Source organism: Felis catus, chromosome E2, assembly GCF_018350175.1.
Source record: "Felis catus isolate Fca126 chromosome E2, F.catus_Fca126_mat1.0, whole genome shotgun sequence".
In the NCBI taxonomy this organism is placed as follows: Eukaryota; Metazoa; Chordata; class Mammalia; order Carnivora; family Felidae; genus Felis; species Felis catus.
The window spans coordinates 42434265-42449028 of record NC_058382.1 but is presented as its reverse complement, the minus strand read 5'-3'; the positions used below and the strand labels follow the sequence as shown (position 1 = coordinate 42449028).

Sequence of the window (14764 nt, the reverse complement as noted above, 5' to 3'; positions counted from 1 at the left end):
CCACTCCCCGCGCGTGCGGGCCCTGCCCCCGCCCCGGAAAATGTCAGTGGTCTCCTGTGGAAGGTAGACTGCAGCCAGTAGGCCCCGGTCGGCCCTCACAGCGGCTGGGATGAGGGATGCCTCCCTATTCCCTTCCTAACCCGTTGAGGGGATTGAACTGGCCGGAAGGGGCCTTCCTCAGGAAGCGGCCGACCCCGGCCGCAGCCGCCACAGCAGCTCATGGGAAAAAGAGAATTGCCACGTACCATTTGGTCAGGCCTCTGGAGCCCGACAATTTCCGACCCTGATTGTACTTGAGAATCCACAGGCCTCTCGCCAGATGATTCTGGTGTATCGGAGGGGTGGGAACCACTGGTGAGGCCCTTTCTCAGACCGTGGGCCGGACCGCGTGGGCCACAGCACTTGAGCGGCGCGTCCGCTGCTCAGGAGTCGTGGGTGGCGGGGCGGGACTCACGCCCTTAACCGGTACCCGGTCCCTGGCAGGAGTTGCAGAGTCCTGGCCTAACACGAGCCTGGGGAAGACGACTGCTCTTCGAAAGGAGTTCTCCCAGCTCTTTAGGTGAGCCAGGCCTTGGTGTTAATGAGTGCAAACTGGGAAAAGGGGGTGGGGGTAGCCTTTCCTACTTGGAAAGATCGGGCATCGCCTTCCTGTGCAAACTGGGAAGAGGTGATGAGTTTTAATGCATAACGAACGGCTACTCCAGTCTACTGAGTCTGGGAATGTGAATGCAGAGCGAGCTCCTCGTACCCTCACTCAGCTTGTTTTCTGCACCTCTTATTTCTCAAGCTAAACTGTAACAGCAAGTTTTTTTGCCTATTGGCCCTTTTCCCCTTGTTTCCCCTAGTTTCAGGAAAATTTCCACTGTGCGTGAGTCCAAGCTGGGCATCCACTGTCAAGAACTTAGTGATGGCATTTAGTGGTGGGATTTTCAGCCTGCCAGCCTTATACAGAAAGATTTCATTTATCGTTCTGATATTTTGGGGTAGTACTTAAATTTCATAAAAGCTTTTCATGTTAACATTTTCTATGCCAAGTAAAAGAGTAACGTTCAGCTAGTTTTCTTGCTTAAATTTGAATTTAACAGCACTGTTTTGGGGAGTACATTGAGTTAAACCTGTAAATGGAATAGTTTCTTCTGTTACCTGGAAAAATCCTTTTTTTCCCCTTGTGAGAATACAGCAAATAATTTTGCAATCTTGCTTCTCACAATTTGCATCTTCACTAAATTACTGAAAACACTGTTTTATTGAACAGATGCTTTTGTTTTGGGGAATAGTCTATATTTCATAATTTAAAATATAGTTTTATAATTATCCTTTGAAAGTTATAACTTGCCCTTTGCCGTTGATGTTTCTAAGCACTTAGCTAGTAAATAAATGACTTGTATTAATGCTACTAGGTACTTGGAAAACTTTAATTTTTTTTTAAAAAAAAATTTTTAATTTTTTTTTTTTTTTTTGAGAGAGAGAGAGAGACAGAGCACGAGCAGGGAACGGGGAGAGAGAGAGAGAGAGAGAGAGAGAGAGAGAGAGGTAGACACAGAATCTGAAGCAGGCTCCAGGCTCCAAGCTGTCGGCACAGGCCTCAGTGTGGGTCTCGAACTCATGAGCCATGAGATCATGACTGAAGTGGGATGCTTAACCAACTGAGCCACCCAGGAGCCCCCGGAAAGTTCCATTTTATTGTGTCATTTATTAGAAAACAGTATAAGAAAGACAAAGGGGAATAGAAGGTAATGTGTTCTGTCAGTTTCAATTTCAATACATTTAGTTTTTAAAGCTTTGTAAAAATAAAATTATATTTAAAGGCAGAATAGGTTGACTAATTAAAACTAAAGAAACAGTCCTTATACTCCTTCACAAAGCAAAAAAACCTCCACATGTGATACATGTAGTCCATAGTCCATTTTTTTTAAGTTGTTTTTTTTTTTAATTTACTCTTCCTATTCCAAATCCTAACCCATTTTCTCAAAGGTAATGCATGTTTACATATGGAAGAAGGTGTAGTAGAGGATAAGAATGTAGGGCATGGCCTCAGATTTTCTTGGTGCTCATTCCAGCTCTGGCACTCACTAGCTGTTTGTTTGGGCAAATTGTTTATGCTCTCCTTGTCAGTCTTCATCTTTATAACTCCCTCTTAGGGTTGTTGTAAAAACTAGAAGGATAATATTTGTAAGGTTTACAGAACATAGCCTGGCCTATTATAGGACTTGAATGTTAGAAGCTTTTATTATTATAAAAATTGTGAAAAATAGAAAAAAGTGGGATAAGACACCATAGAACCACCAGCTTAAAACAAGTGTTAACATGTTGTTTTCCATGTAGTTTTATTTTATGATTTCCTCTGCATAATTGGGATCATGCTGTAGATAAAAGCTTGAGTCTTGCCATTGTTGATTAATTGTAACATAAGCATTTTTCCTTGTTATTAAACATTTCAAGTAAACATCAGTATTCTTGTAACAGTATCCTGTAAATATACCATAATGTACCCAAGCATCCTTCTTTTAATGGAATATTTAGGTTTAAAAAAATGGCAAACCTGGTATACATTTATATATTATTTTATAAAAGATTCTCACATTTACTATTAATTTTTTTATTTGGGAATTTTATTTTCATTTTGAGAGTGAGAAAAAAATAGAAAGGATAAGTAGCTATCTCTTATTTTTAGGGTTTTTTTGTTGTTGTTTTTTAAATCTACATTTTCTTTTAAAAAAAATTTTTTTTTAACGTTTATTTATTTTTGAGACAGAGAGAGACAGAGCATGAAGGGGGGAGGGTCAGAGAGAGGGAGACACAGAATCCGAAACAGGCTCCAGGCTCTGAGCTGTCAGCACAGAGCCTGACGCGGGACTCGAACTCACCGACCGCGAGATCATGACCTGAGCCGAAGTCGGCCGCTTAACTGACTGAGCCACCCAGGCGCCCCTAGTTTGTTTTTTTTTTAACGTTTATTTGTGAGAGACAGAAAGAGAGCATGAGTTGGGGAGGGGCAGAGAGAGAGAGAAGGAGACACAGAATCTGAAGCAGGCTCCAGGCTCTGAGCTGTCAGCACAGAGCCAGACTTGGGGTTCATATTCACTGACTGCGAGATCATGACCTGAGCCAAAGTTGGGTGCTCAACCAACTGAGCCACCCAGGTGCCCCAGTAGCTGTCTCCTTTTAACCATGTAGTGTTGGAATAAAAAAGAATTCTAGAGTTCTGTGAGTCCTGATTCATTGCTTTAAGAAGTTAATTGGACTCTGATAGTTTTTCTAAAAAATCAGTTTAGCATGTGAAATGCCATATCAGGGTTCCCAGTTATTTTAAAAATTCTAACAAGTGGTATATAAACAAGGATTTTAGCTTAATAGTGGAATACTATGTTGAAAAAACCATGGATTCTGAGAACAAACTGAGGGTTGATGAGGGGTGGGAGGGAGAGGAGGGTGGGTGATGGGTATTGAGGAGGGCACCTTTTGGGGTGAGTACTGGGTGTTGTATGGAAACCAATTTGACAGTAAATTTCATATATTGAAAAAAAATTAAAAAAAAAACCATAGATTGTTGAAAAACAAAATTTTAGTATTAAGCTTAGCTTGTGTAGAGAAATGCAGTTCTAAAGTGTGTGTGTGTGTGTGTGTGTGTGTGTGTGTGTGTGTGTGTGTGTTTTAAATTTCCAATTCATGGAGTGACCAATCAGAAATGATGGGATGGGGGCGCCTGGGTGGCGCAGTCGGTTAAGCGTCCGACTTCAGCCAGGTCACGATCTCGCGGTCCGTGTGTTCGAGTCCCGCATCAGGCTCTGGGCTGATGGCTCAGAGCCTGGAGCCTGTTTCCGATTCTGTGTCTCCCTCTCTCTCTGCCCCTCCCCCGTTCATGCTCTGTCTCTGTCTCAAAAATAAATAAACGTTAAAAAAAAAAAAATTAAAAAAAAAAAAAAAAAGAAATGATGGGATGAAAATTTACAGGAAAGAAAAGAAAATAAGGAAGCAGAACCACAAGAGGGTCATTTAGATTCAGTCAACCAAATGTGTATATTTACTTAATAAACTATGTTGAAGGCCTGTAATACTTAAGAATGCCATATGCATTTATGTATTTTTCAAATTTAATTCTTGTAACAACTTTATGAAGTAGGGATTTCCTATTTTACAGAAGAGGAAACTGAGCCTTAGGGAACTTAAGCACACCCAGTATCACATATTTAATAAGTTGTAGATTCAGTCCCTGCTCTTCTGTCTTCAGGAAAATTGTTTTTTCCCTACACTTTTGCATTTATAATTCTGGAATTCTCAAACATTGATTTAAATTGAGAAAATATCTTTATCTTATAGATGAAATATAAGGAAAAAGAATACAGACAAGCATGGAAAGTGAAGACACAAAGAAGATACAAGGTGAGAAATTAATGGATTATATATCTGGAATTAATTTTATAATCTATTTGTAGGATATATTGCAGATTATCTCACAGGATCCAGGAAATGAAAGAATCATTCAACAATTTACATGCATATTTATTGTGCATCTACCCTGCATGTCACACTGATTTCAGGACACTGACATTGATGGGAAAAGGCATGCTGATAATTAGAATACCATATGATAGCCATTTTATTTTATTTTATTTTTTTCCAACGTTTTTTATTTATTTTTGGGACAGAGAGAGACAGAGCATGAACGGGGGAGGGGCAGAGAGAGAGGGAGACACAGAATCGGAAACAGGCTCCAGGCTCCCAGCCATCAGCCCAGAGCCCGACGCAGGGCACGAACCCACGGACTGCGAGATGGTGACCTGGCTGAAGTCGGACGCTTAACCGACTGCGCCACCCAGGCGCCCCTGATAGCCATTTTAATAGAGACATAGACAAGAATACTGGGAATCTGAGAGAACCACCATGACAGTATGCATGGAGGTATAGATTTTAGAGTTGTCCTTTGAGAGATGGAAATTAAATCCATGGACATGGAGGAGGTTAATCAGAAATGTTTTTTTTTTTTTAATTTTCTTTTTCAACGTTTATTTATTTTTGGGACAGAGAGAGACAGAGCATGAACGGGGGAGGGGCAGAGAGAGAGGGAGACACAGAATCGGAAACAGGCTCCAGGCTCCGAGCCATCAGCCCAGAGCCATCAGCCCAGAGCCATCAGCCCAGAGCCTGACGCGGGGCTCGAACTCACGGACCGCGAGATCGTGACCTGGCTGAAGTCGGACGCTTAACCGACTGCGCCACCCAGGCGCCCCAGAAATGTTAAATATTAAAAAAGAAAAGGATGGGGAATGGTGTTCCTTAATGCACACCATCACATAAGGATTTGGCTGAGGAAGAGGGCCCTCAAAAAAAGACTGAGAAAAACATTTCTTTTTTTTTTTAACGTTTGTTTATTTTTGAAAGAGAAAGAGAGAGAGATAGAGCGTGAAAGGTGAAGGAGTAGAGAGAGAAAGGGAGACACAGAATCAGAAGCTGGCTCCAGGGCTCTGAGCTGTCAGCACAGAGCCCAACACGGGCTTGAACTCACAAACTGTGAGATCATGACCTGAGCTGAAGTCAGATGCTTAACTGACTGAGCCACCCAGGCATCCCAAAACATTTATGTATTTTTTTTTTAATTTTTTATATTTTAGTTAATTAAATTTTTTAAAAATATTTTTTAACTTTTATTTATTATTGAGAGACAGAGCATGAGCAGGGGAGGGTCAGAGAGAGGAGGAGACACAGAATCCAAAGCAGGTTCCAGGCTCTCAGCTGTCAGCACAGAGCCCGACGTGGGACTCGAACTCAAACTGTGAGATCATAATCTGAGCCGAAGTTGAATGCTTAACCGACTGAACCACCCAGGCACCCCTAGTTAATTAAATTTTTTTAATGTTTAATTTAGAGAGAGTGAGCACAAGTGGAAGAGGGGCAGAGAGAGAGGAATACACAAAATCCGAAGCGGGCTCCAGGTTCTGAGCTGTTAGCACAGAGCCTGACGTGGGGCTCGAACCTATGAACCATGAGATCATGACCTGAGCCGAAGTTGGACACTTAACCTACTGAACCACCCAGGCACCCCTATTTTAGTTAGTTAATATGCAGTGCAGTATTGATTTCAGAAGTAGAATTCAGTGATTCATTACTTACATACAATACCCATTGCTCATCACAAGTGCCCCACTTAATCCTCATCACGCATCCAGCCCATCTCCTATGCAACTCCCTCCATCAACCCTCAGTTCTCTATTGTTAAGTCTCTTGTGGTGTGTTTCCCTTTCTTCTCCTCCCTCCCTCATATGTTCATCTGTTTTGCTTTTTAAATTCCACATATGAGTGGAATCATATATTTGTCTTTCTCTGATTTATTTTACTTAGCATAATACATTCTGTCTAGCTCCATCCAAGTTGTTACACATGACAAGATTTCTTTTTTTTTTTTGATGGTTAAGTAATGTTCCATTATATATATGCCACATCTTTTTTATCCATTTATCAGTTGATAGACATTTGGGCTCTCTCCATAGTTTGATAGCTATTGTTGATAATGCTGCTGTAAACATTGGTGGGGTGCACATACCCCTTCAAATCTATAGTGTGAGAAAAACTTTTCAGGAAGGTGAGTGGAGAGTCAGGAATGTGGAATTTTGGAAATCAGCTTTAGGAGAATACTTCCATGAGAGAGATTGCTTGAGCTATTCAGTGTCAAGTGTCCATAGATGATGACTGAATTGTCCACTAGATTTTGTATTTAGGAAGCCATTTGTTTTATTAATAGTCAATTTAGTAGGGGTGCCTGAGTGGCTCAGTTGGTTAAGCATCCAACTCTTGGTTTTGTCTCAGGTCATGATCTCACGGTTCGTGGGTTCGAGCCCCGTGTCAGGCTCTGCACTGCCAGTGTGGAGCCTGTTTGAAATTCTCTCTCTCCCCCATCCCCTCTGCCCCTTCTGTACCCCCCCCCCCTTCTCTCTCTCTCAAAATAAATAAACTTAAAAAAAAAACAGTACATTTAATATATTTCAGCCAGATTGCAGTATATTGACGTTTAGGTGGGAAATAAGGATCTGGAGACATTATGAATACCTAACTCTTTTTTTTTCTTTTTTTTAAAGTTTATTTATTTTGAGAGAAAGAGAGAGAGAGAGTATGTGCAGGGGGAGGGGCAGAGAGAGAGGAAGAGAGAATTCCAAGCTGGCTTATAGAGCCTGATGTTGGGCTTGATCTTATGAACCTTGAGATCATGATCTGAGCTAAAATTTAGTGTTTTTTGCCCAACCGACTGAGTCACCCAGGTGCCCCAATACCTAACTCATCTTAAAAGCTTGACTGAAGAGAGGTGCCTGGGTGGCTCAGTTGGTTAAATATCCAACTCTTGATTTTGGCTCAGGTCATGATCTTATGGTTCGATTCATAGGATCGAGCCCCATATCAAGCTCTGCACTGTTAGCACAGAGTCTGCTTGGGCCCTTCTTCCTGTCTTGCTGCCCCTCTTCCCACCCCTCAAAATAAATGAATAAACATTAAAAGAAAAACAACCAAAGTATACAATTCAGTTGTTTTAAATATATTCACACTGTTGTGCAACCATCACCACAATCAATTTTAGAGCATTTTTATCACCCCCAAAGAAACCCTATGCCCTTTAGCAATCACACCCCCCTCCCAACTGTAGGCAATCACTAATCTATTTTCTGTCTCTGGACTTGCCTATTCTGGACATATAAATTGAATCATAGAATATGTGGGCTTTTGTGACTGGCTTCCTTCACTTAGTGTAATATTTTCTTTTTTTTTTTTTTAATTTTTTTTTAACGTTTATTTATTTTTGAGACAGAGAGAAACAGGGCATGAACGGGGGAGGGTCAGAGAGAGAGGGAGACACAGAATCTGAAACAGGCTCCAGGCTCTGAGCAGTCAGCACAGAGCCCGACGCGGGGCTCAAACTCACAGACAGTGAGATCGTGACCTGAGCCGAAGTCGGATGCTTAACCAACTGAGCCACCCAGGCGCCCCTTAGTGTAATATTTTCAAGAATTATTCAAGTTGTACCAGTATCTTCATTCCTTTTTATTGCCAAATAATATTTCATTGAATGGATATATCATATTTTGTTTATCCATTTAAGAGTTGGTGGAAATTTGGGTTTCCACTGTTTGGCAGTTACAAGTAATGCTGCTATGAATGTTCATGTGTAAGTTTTTGTGTGCCATAGGTTTTCATTTCTCTTGGGTATATATTTGGCAGTAGAATTGCTGAGTCTATGGTAAATTTATGTTTAGCCTTTTGAAGAATTGCCAGACTTTTTGCCAAAGTGGCTGTACCATTTTATATTCCTGCAGCAATGTATAAGGGCCCCAATTTCTTCAGATCCTTGGTCAACACTTGACATAATCTGTCTTTTCGATTGTAGCCATCCTAGTGGATGTGAAGTGGTTTCTAATTGTGGTTCTGGTTTGTATTTCCTTAATGACTAATGCTGTTGAGCATCTTTTCATATACTTAGTTGACCATTTGTGTATCTTTTTTGGAGAAATGTCTATTCTTTGCTTTTTAATTGGATTATCTTTTTATTATTGAGGTTTTAGAGTTCTTTATATGTTATGAACACAAGCCCCTTATCAGATACCTTATTTATAGGTATATTCTTCCCTTCCTTATATGTGAATTATCTTTTCACATTCTTAATGATATCTTTTGAAGCTCAAAAAATTTCAATTTTAAGTCCAATTTATCCAGTTTTCTTTTATTGCTTGTGCTTTTGTATTGTATATTCTTGAGTTTTTGTTTATTTTCTTCAGGAATTATTGAAGAAACTAGGTTTCATAGCCTGGGTAAGATAAAACTTGAGTTGTAGATGTCATTAGGTGCTTTGGGAAGGGAGGGATTATAATAGAAAGTATCAAAATATGAGAGGGGAGTATAGGAGAGAATAGAGGAATACATAAAGAAGTGTCTTGTTTTCTTCAGTTGTGCCTAGAATTGAAAATCACTATGTTCCATCAAAAATCTTGTTTGGCATGTCGTTGCTAATGAGAGGTTTATTGATAACCCATACAGGCAAGCTAACCTTTTTACAGTTTCTATTAATGTAGAATAAGATCAATAAATGATTGCTGTTGCTTCAAGACAACTTAGTGATAACCTTTGTATTATGGTTTTTCACTAACAAATTGGGTCATGAATTATTTCATTAAACCAAATTGTCAGTTGAATTTCCTTTAAGAGGAAGACTAAATATTGACAATAAATCTAAGTTTCTTTTAGTGTGTTCCTCTGTACTTTTATGTCCTGTCTTCATTCTTTATCTTTGAAAGCTTTATTTTTTTTTTGAAAAAAATTTTTCTATTAAAATTTTATTTAATGTTTTTATTTTACTTAGAGAGCACGTGAGCGAGCATGAGCGGGGGAGGGGCAAAGAGAGAGGGAGACACAGAATCTGAAGCAGGCTCTAGGTTCTGAGCTGTCAGCACAGAGCCCGATCCGGGGCTTGAACCCATGAACCGTGAGATCGTGACCTGAGCCAAAGTTGGACACTTAACCAACTTGAGCCACCCAGGTGCCCCTATCTTTGAGAACTTTAAATGTTAATTCAAGCATTATGTCAAAATCTACATACAACTTAAAATCCTTAAAACCAAGAGAAGAAATTGTTTAAAGGGTATGGTAAAAAATTTTATGGGAAAATGATTATCTTTCATTTTTAGTTGCAAATAAATATTTCAAGTTTATATTTTGATAAGTCACACACACACACACACACACACACACACACATACACACACACACACACACACACACATATATCCACACAAATAGTAGCAACAGTCAGGATAGGGAATAGCACCTTTATAATACTTTATAATACTATAAATAGCCTCATGCACCTTTATAATACTTCTTTTCGTCCCTTCCTTGACCCACTTTCCCCAAACGACCACTGATCTGCCTTCTGTTACTATAGAGTAGTTTAATTTTTTTTTCAGTACATGGAATAATACAGTACATATTCTTTGTGTGTGGTTTCTTTCCCTCAGCGTAATTATTTTGAGATTCATCCATGTTGTTGTGTATATCAATAGTTAATTCCTTTTTATTGCTAAGTAGTATTCCATTTATGGTCATTTGTTTATCCATTCATCTGTTGATGGACATTTCAGTTGTTTTCAGTTTTTGGCTATTACATACAATGCTGCCATGAACATTTGTGTACAAGTCTTTGTATGGACACATAACCTGCTTTCCTTTTGGGTAAATTCTTAGGAGTGAAATGGCTGGATCAAATGGTAGGTGTATGTTTAACAATTTATGAAACTGCTGAACTTTCAAAGTGGCTGTACCATTTTATGTATCCACCAGCAATATATGAGAGTTCCACTTCTTTTGCATCCTTGCCAAATATTGCATCCTTGAGCCCTGCTTTGGGCTCTGTGCTGACAGCTCGGAGCCTGGAACCTGCTTCAGTTTCTGTGTTCTCCTTTCTGTCTGCCCCTCCCCTGCTTGTGCTCTGTCTCTCTCTTTCTCTCTCTCTCTCTCTCTCCCCCAGAAATAAATACATTAATTTTTTTTAAAAGGAAAATACTGCTAAGAGAATGAAGTTTTAAATTTTGATGAAATACAATTTATTCATTATTTTTCTACAGATTGTATTAATAATACTGTGTCTAAGAAATTTTCATGTAAGCCCAAGTAGCAAAGTTTTTCTCCTGTGTTATCTTTTAAAAGTTTTATAGTTCCAGATTTTACATTACATCTGAATCCCTTTTGAGTTTCTTTTTGTATATGGTTTGATTCAAGTTTGGTTTGTTACGTTTTTGAATACAGATATCTGTTTGTTATAGCATCATTTGTTGGAAAGGCTGTCCTTTCTTCTCTGCATTGCATTTGTGCCTTTGTAAAAAATCAGCTATTCATATATACGTGAGTTTATTTTTGGACTGCATTCTAGTTTATTGATCTATTTGTGTATGCTAATGCAATACTATACTCTTTTGATTACTGTAGCTTTATAAGAAGTCTTGAAATCAGATAGTTTTAGTCTTCAAGCTTTATTCCTCTTTTTCAGAATTGTTTGGCTAATAGGTCCCTTGCATTTCCATATGAATTTTGGGTTCATCTTGTCAATTCATATTTTTAAAAAATCTGTTGGGATTAAATTGAATCTATAGATCAATTTGGGGGTATTGACATCTTAATATTTAGTCCTCCAGTCCATGAAAAAGGTGTTTCACTCCCTTTATTTCAGTCTTGTTTAATAATTCTCAGCAATATTTTTGAGGTTTTAGTATACATGTTATTTATATCTTTTGTTAGGTATATCTCTAATTATTTCATATTTTTGATACTATTATAAATGGCATTGTTTTTAAACACCAATTTCCAATTACTTTACCGCAGGGACATAGAAATATAATTGATTTCTGTATGTTAAATGGATATGCTGAAATCCTACTATACTCCATTATTAGTCTAGTAGCTTTTTTGTAGATTCCATCGGGTTATCTATATAGAAGATCATGTTGCACATGAAGGCAGTTAGTTTTACTACCTTCTTACCAATTTGAATGCCTTTTATTTCTTTCTCACTTGATGGCACTGGCTAGGTTCTCTAGTACAATATTAAGAGGAATGCTAAATAGAATGATACACTCCCCAGTATAATGTTAAACATCTCTGTCTTATTCCTGATCTCAGAGAGAAAGAATTCAGTCTTTCTCTATTAAGTATTATGTTTACTATAGGGCTTTTGTTTAGTTTTGTTTTGTTTTTGTGGATATACTTTTTCAGGTTGAGGAGTTTTTCTTCTATTCCAAGTTTGCTGAAATTTTTTTTAACTAGAAATGAATGTTGGATTTTATCAAATGGTTTTTCTGCATCTATTGAGGTGATCATATGGCTTTCCATGTTAGTTTATCACATTACATCAATTGATTTTTCAAATCTTAACCAACTATGCATTCTTACGATAAACCCAGTTGTTCATGATGTATTATTATTTAATATGTTGTTAGATTCGGTTTGCTAAAATTGTTTAGACTTTTTACATGAATGTTCATGAAGGATATTGGTCTGTAGTTTTCTTTTTTTTCCTTTCTAATGGCTTTGGTTTCGGTATAAGGATAAGGCTAATCTCATAGAGCAAGTTGGGAAGCGTTCCTTCTCTCCAAACTTTTGGGGAAAGTTTGTGTAGAGTTGATATTACTTCTTCCTTAAACATTTGGGAGAGTTTACAAATGAAGCCATCTGAACTTGGAGGTTTCTTCACAGGAAGGTTTTTAAACTACGATTTCAATTTCTTTTATAGATGTAGTACTATTTAGGTTGTCTGTTTCTTCTTGGGTGAGATAATTTGTATCTTCAAAGCAATTTGTTCATTTCACTTGTCCACTTCACCATTCAGCCATTGAATCTATAGATATGAAGTTGCACATAACATTATCTTTTGAATATTTATAGAATCTATGATGGTGCCTTATCTCTCATTCTGATATTTGTAGTTTGTGTCTTTGCTCCTTTCTCCTGATCAGTTTGTCTAGAGGTTTATCAGTTTTATTGATCTTCTCAAAAACCAGTTGTATTGTTTTCCTGCTTTCAGTATCATTGATTTTAGCTTTGATCTTTATTACCTTCCTTCTACTTACTTTGGGTTTAATTTACTGTTTTTATAGTTTCTTAAGGTTGAAGCTGAGGTCATTAATTTGAGACCTTTCTTCTTTTATAATATAAACATTTAGTGTTGTAAATTTCCTCTCAAATACTGTTGGTAGCATCCCACAAATTCTAATATGTTGTATTTTCATTTTCATTTACTTTATTTCTAAATGGCAGATATTTAAACCAGTGTAGCTTTATTTAAAGAGAATAATACTGCATTTGGATTTTCTGTTCTTCAAAAAAATTTTTTTAATGTTTTATTTGTTTTTGAGAGAGAGAGAGAGGGAGACACAGAATCCGGAGCAGGCTCTGGGCTCTGAGCTGTCAGCACAGAGCCTGACGCGGGGCTTGAACTCACAAACTGCAAGATCACAACCTGAGCTGAAGTTGGATGCTTAACTGACTGAGCCACCCAAGCACCCCATGGATTTTCTATTCTTATATTTCATGTGAGGGGAAAATCAAATAATTACAAGAAGTTCATTTCAAGTTCTTTTATTTAAGCAACATCTTTTTTTTTTTTTTTTATCTTTACTGTTGGATAGATTATAAAAGGAATATGTACTCATTATCTTGAAAACAGACATGATAAATATATGTATTTAAAAAGTGAAATTTAAAAAGTGAAATTTAAATGGTTAGTTTTTGAAAGATAACACTTGGTTTAAAAAAGTGAAATTTTTGTTCTTTAGAAATGAAGACTGATCTGAACTTACTATTGGAGTGTCTGAAGTATCAAATGGACAACCCTTTTTCACAAAAAGAAGCTTTGGTCACTATTCATTCAATTTGTCAACAAAACAGTAAGATGTGATAGTGAATTTTTATCTGTGATTGTAGTTCTTTAGTATTTTGAAATATGAAATATGCATAGCTCTTTTTCTTCAACTCACTCTACTTGTTATGTTACTATATTCATGTGATTTATTTTCTCCTTAAAAGAATCATAGTATCATTTATGTTCTGTTTTGTCTGTACATCTTGTAGGTAATGCAGGTGTTTACTTTCGAGAAATTGGTGGTTTGATGTTTGTAAGAAATCTTGCAAAGTCAAGTGAACATAGCATGGTAAAAGAAGCAGCCTTATATACATTAGGAGCTGTTGCAGAACAAAATGGTAAAATATGAAAACTTTTTTTCATTATCCTTCAAGCATCGTGTTATATTTTAACAGACTACTAAAAAGTAATTTTAGGGGTGCCTGGGTGGTTCAGTTGGTTAAGCATCCAACTTTGGCTCAGTTCATGATCTCCTAGTTCTTGAGTTTGAGCCCTGCATTGGGCTCTGCACTGACAGTGTGGAGTCTCCTTGGGATTCTCTCTCTCCCTCTCTCTGTCCCCTCCCCCACATGCATTCTTTCTCTCTGTCTCTCTTTAAATAAAGAAACTTCGGGGTATCTGAGTGGCTCAGTCGGTTAAGTGTCTGACTTTAGCTCAGGTCATGATCTCGCGGTTCATGAGTTCAAGCCCCATGTCGGGCTCTGCGCTGACAGCTCAGATCCTGGAGACTGCTTCAGATTGTTTCTCTCTCTCTTTCTCTCTCTCTGCCCCTCCCCCACTCATGCTCTGTCTGTCTCTCTCTCAAAAAATAAACGTTAAAAACAGATCTTTTTCACATTGATTTAAGATACTATTTGTACTTCATGAATTTGCATATGCATATATGTATCTTTGATTTTTCTATTAAGTTCATTATATATCTAAGTACTTGAATCAAAAGACGAAGATAACCTACAACATCTTGTGTACAGAAAAATATACTCTGGGTATAGAAATTCATGTTGGTCAAAACATTTTTCTGTAGTATAGCCAAGATGAAGTTGAATCTAAAGTTTTAGTTTGTCAAACAACTTTCTATCCTTAAATTTTCATCCATTAAATATTTCTTCATCATTTGGTAAGAACCAAGCTATGTGCTAGTCATTGGGATAAATAAGGCATTGTCTTTGCCTTTGAGAGAATGTCCAATAGCTGGTTCTAAATACTGGATCAAATACTAATTATACCTCTGTGTTCAAATTATTACCTTTTTAAAGGTTTTATTTTTTTAAAGTTTATTTTTTTAATAATTTATACACCCTCAAACTCACAACCCCAAGATCAAGGATCACATGCTCTTCAGACTGAGCCAGCCAGGTGCCCCCTCAAATTATT

The 14764-nt window shown here is 37.7% G+C and overlaps 1 protein-coding gene across 12 annotated transcripts in view; it reads left to right on the top strand.

Annotated features, from left to right (window-relative positions):
* TERB1 (telomere repeat binding bouquet formation protein 1) overlaps positions 1-14764 on the top strand; it is a 46869-nt gene that overhangs the window by 140 nt on the left and 31965 nt on the right. For 11 of the 12 annotated variants that reach the window (XM_045047099.1, XM_045047097.1, XM_023245630.2 and 8 more), the window contains exons 2-5: positions 484-559; positions 4321-4383; positions 13305-13415; positions 13600-13728. In XM_045047099.1, the coding sequence (XP_044903034.1) occupies positions 4353-4383; positions 13305-13415; positions 13600-13728 (271 nt within the window). In that variant the 5' untranslated portion in view covers positions 484-559; positions 4321-4352. Of the gene's footprint in view, positions 1-59; positions 355-483; positions 560-4320; positions 4384-13304; positions 13416-13599; positions 13729-14764 lie in introns of those variants that run through there. The other variant, XM_045047096.1, reaches the window with a different exon arrangement.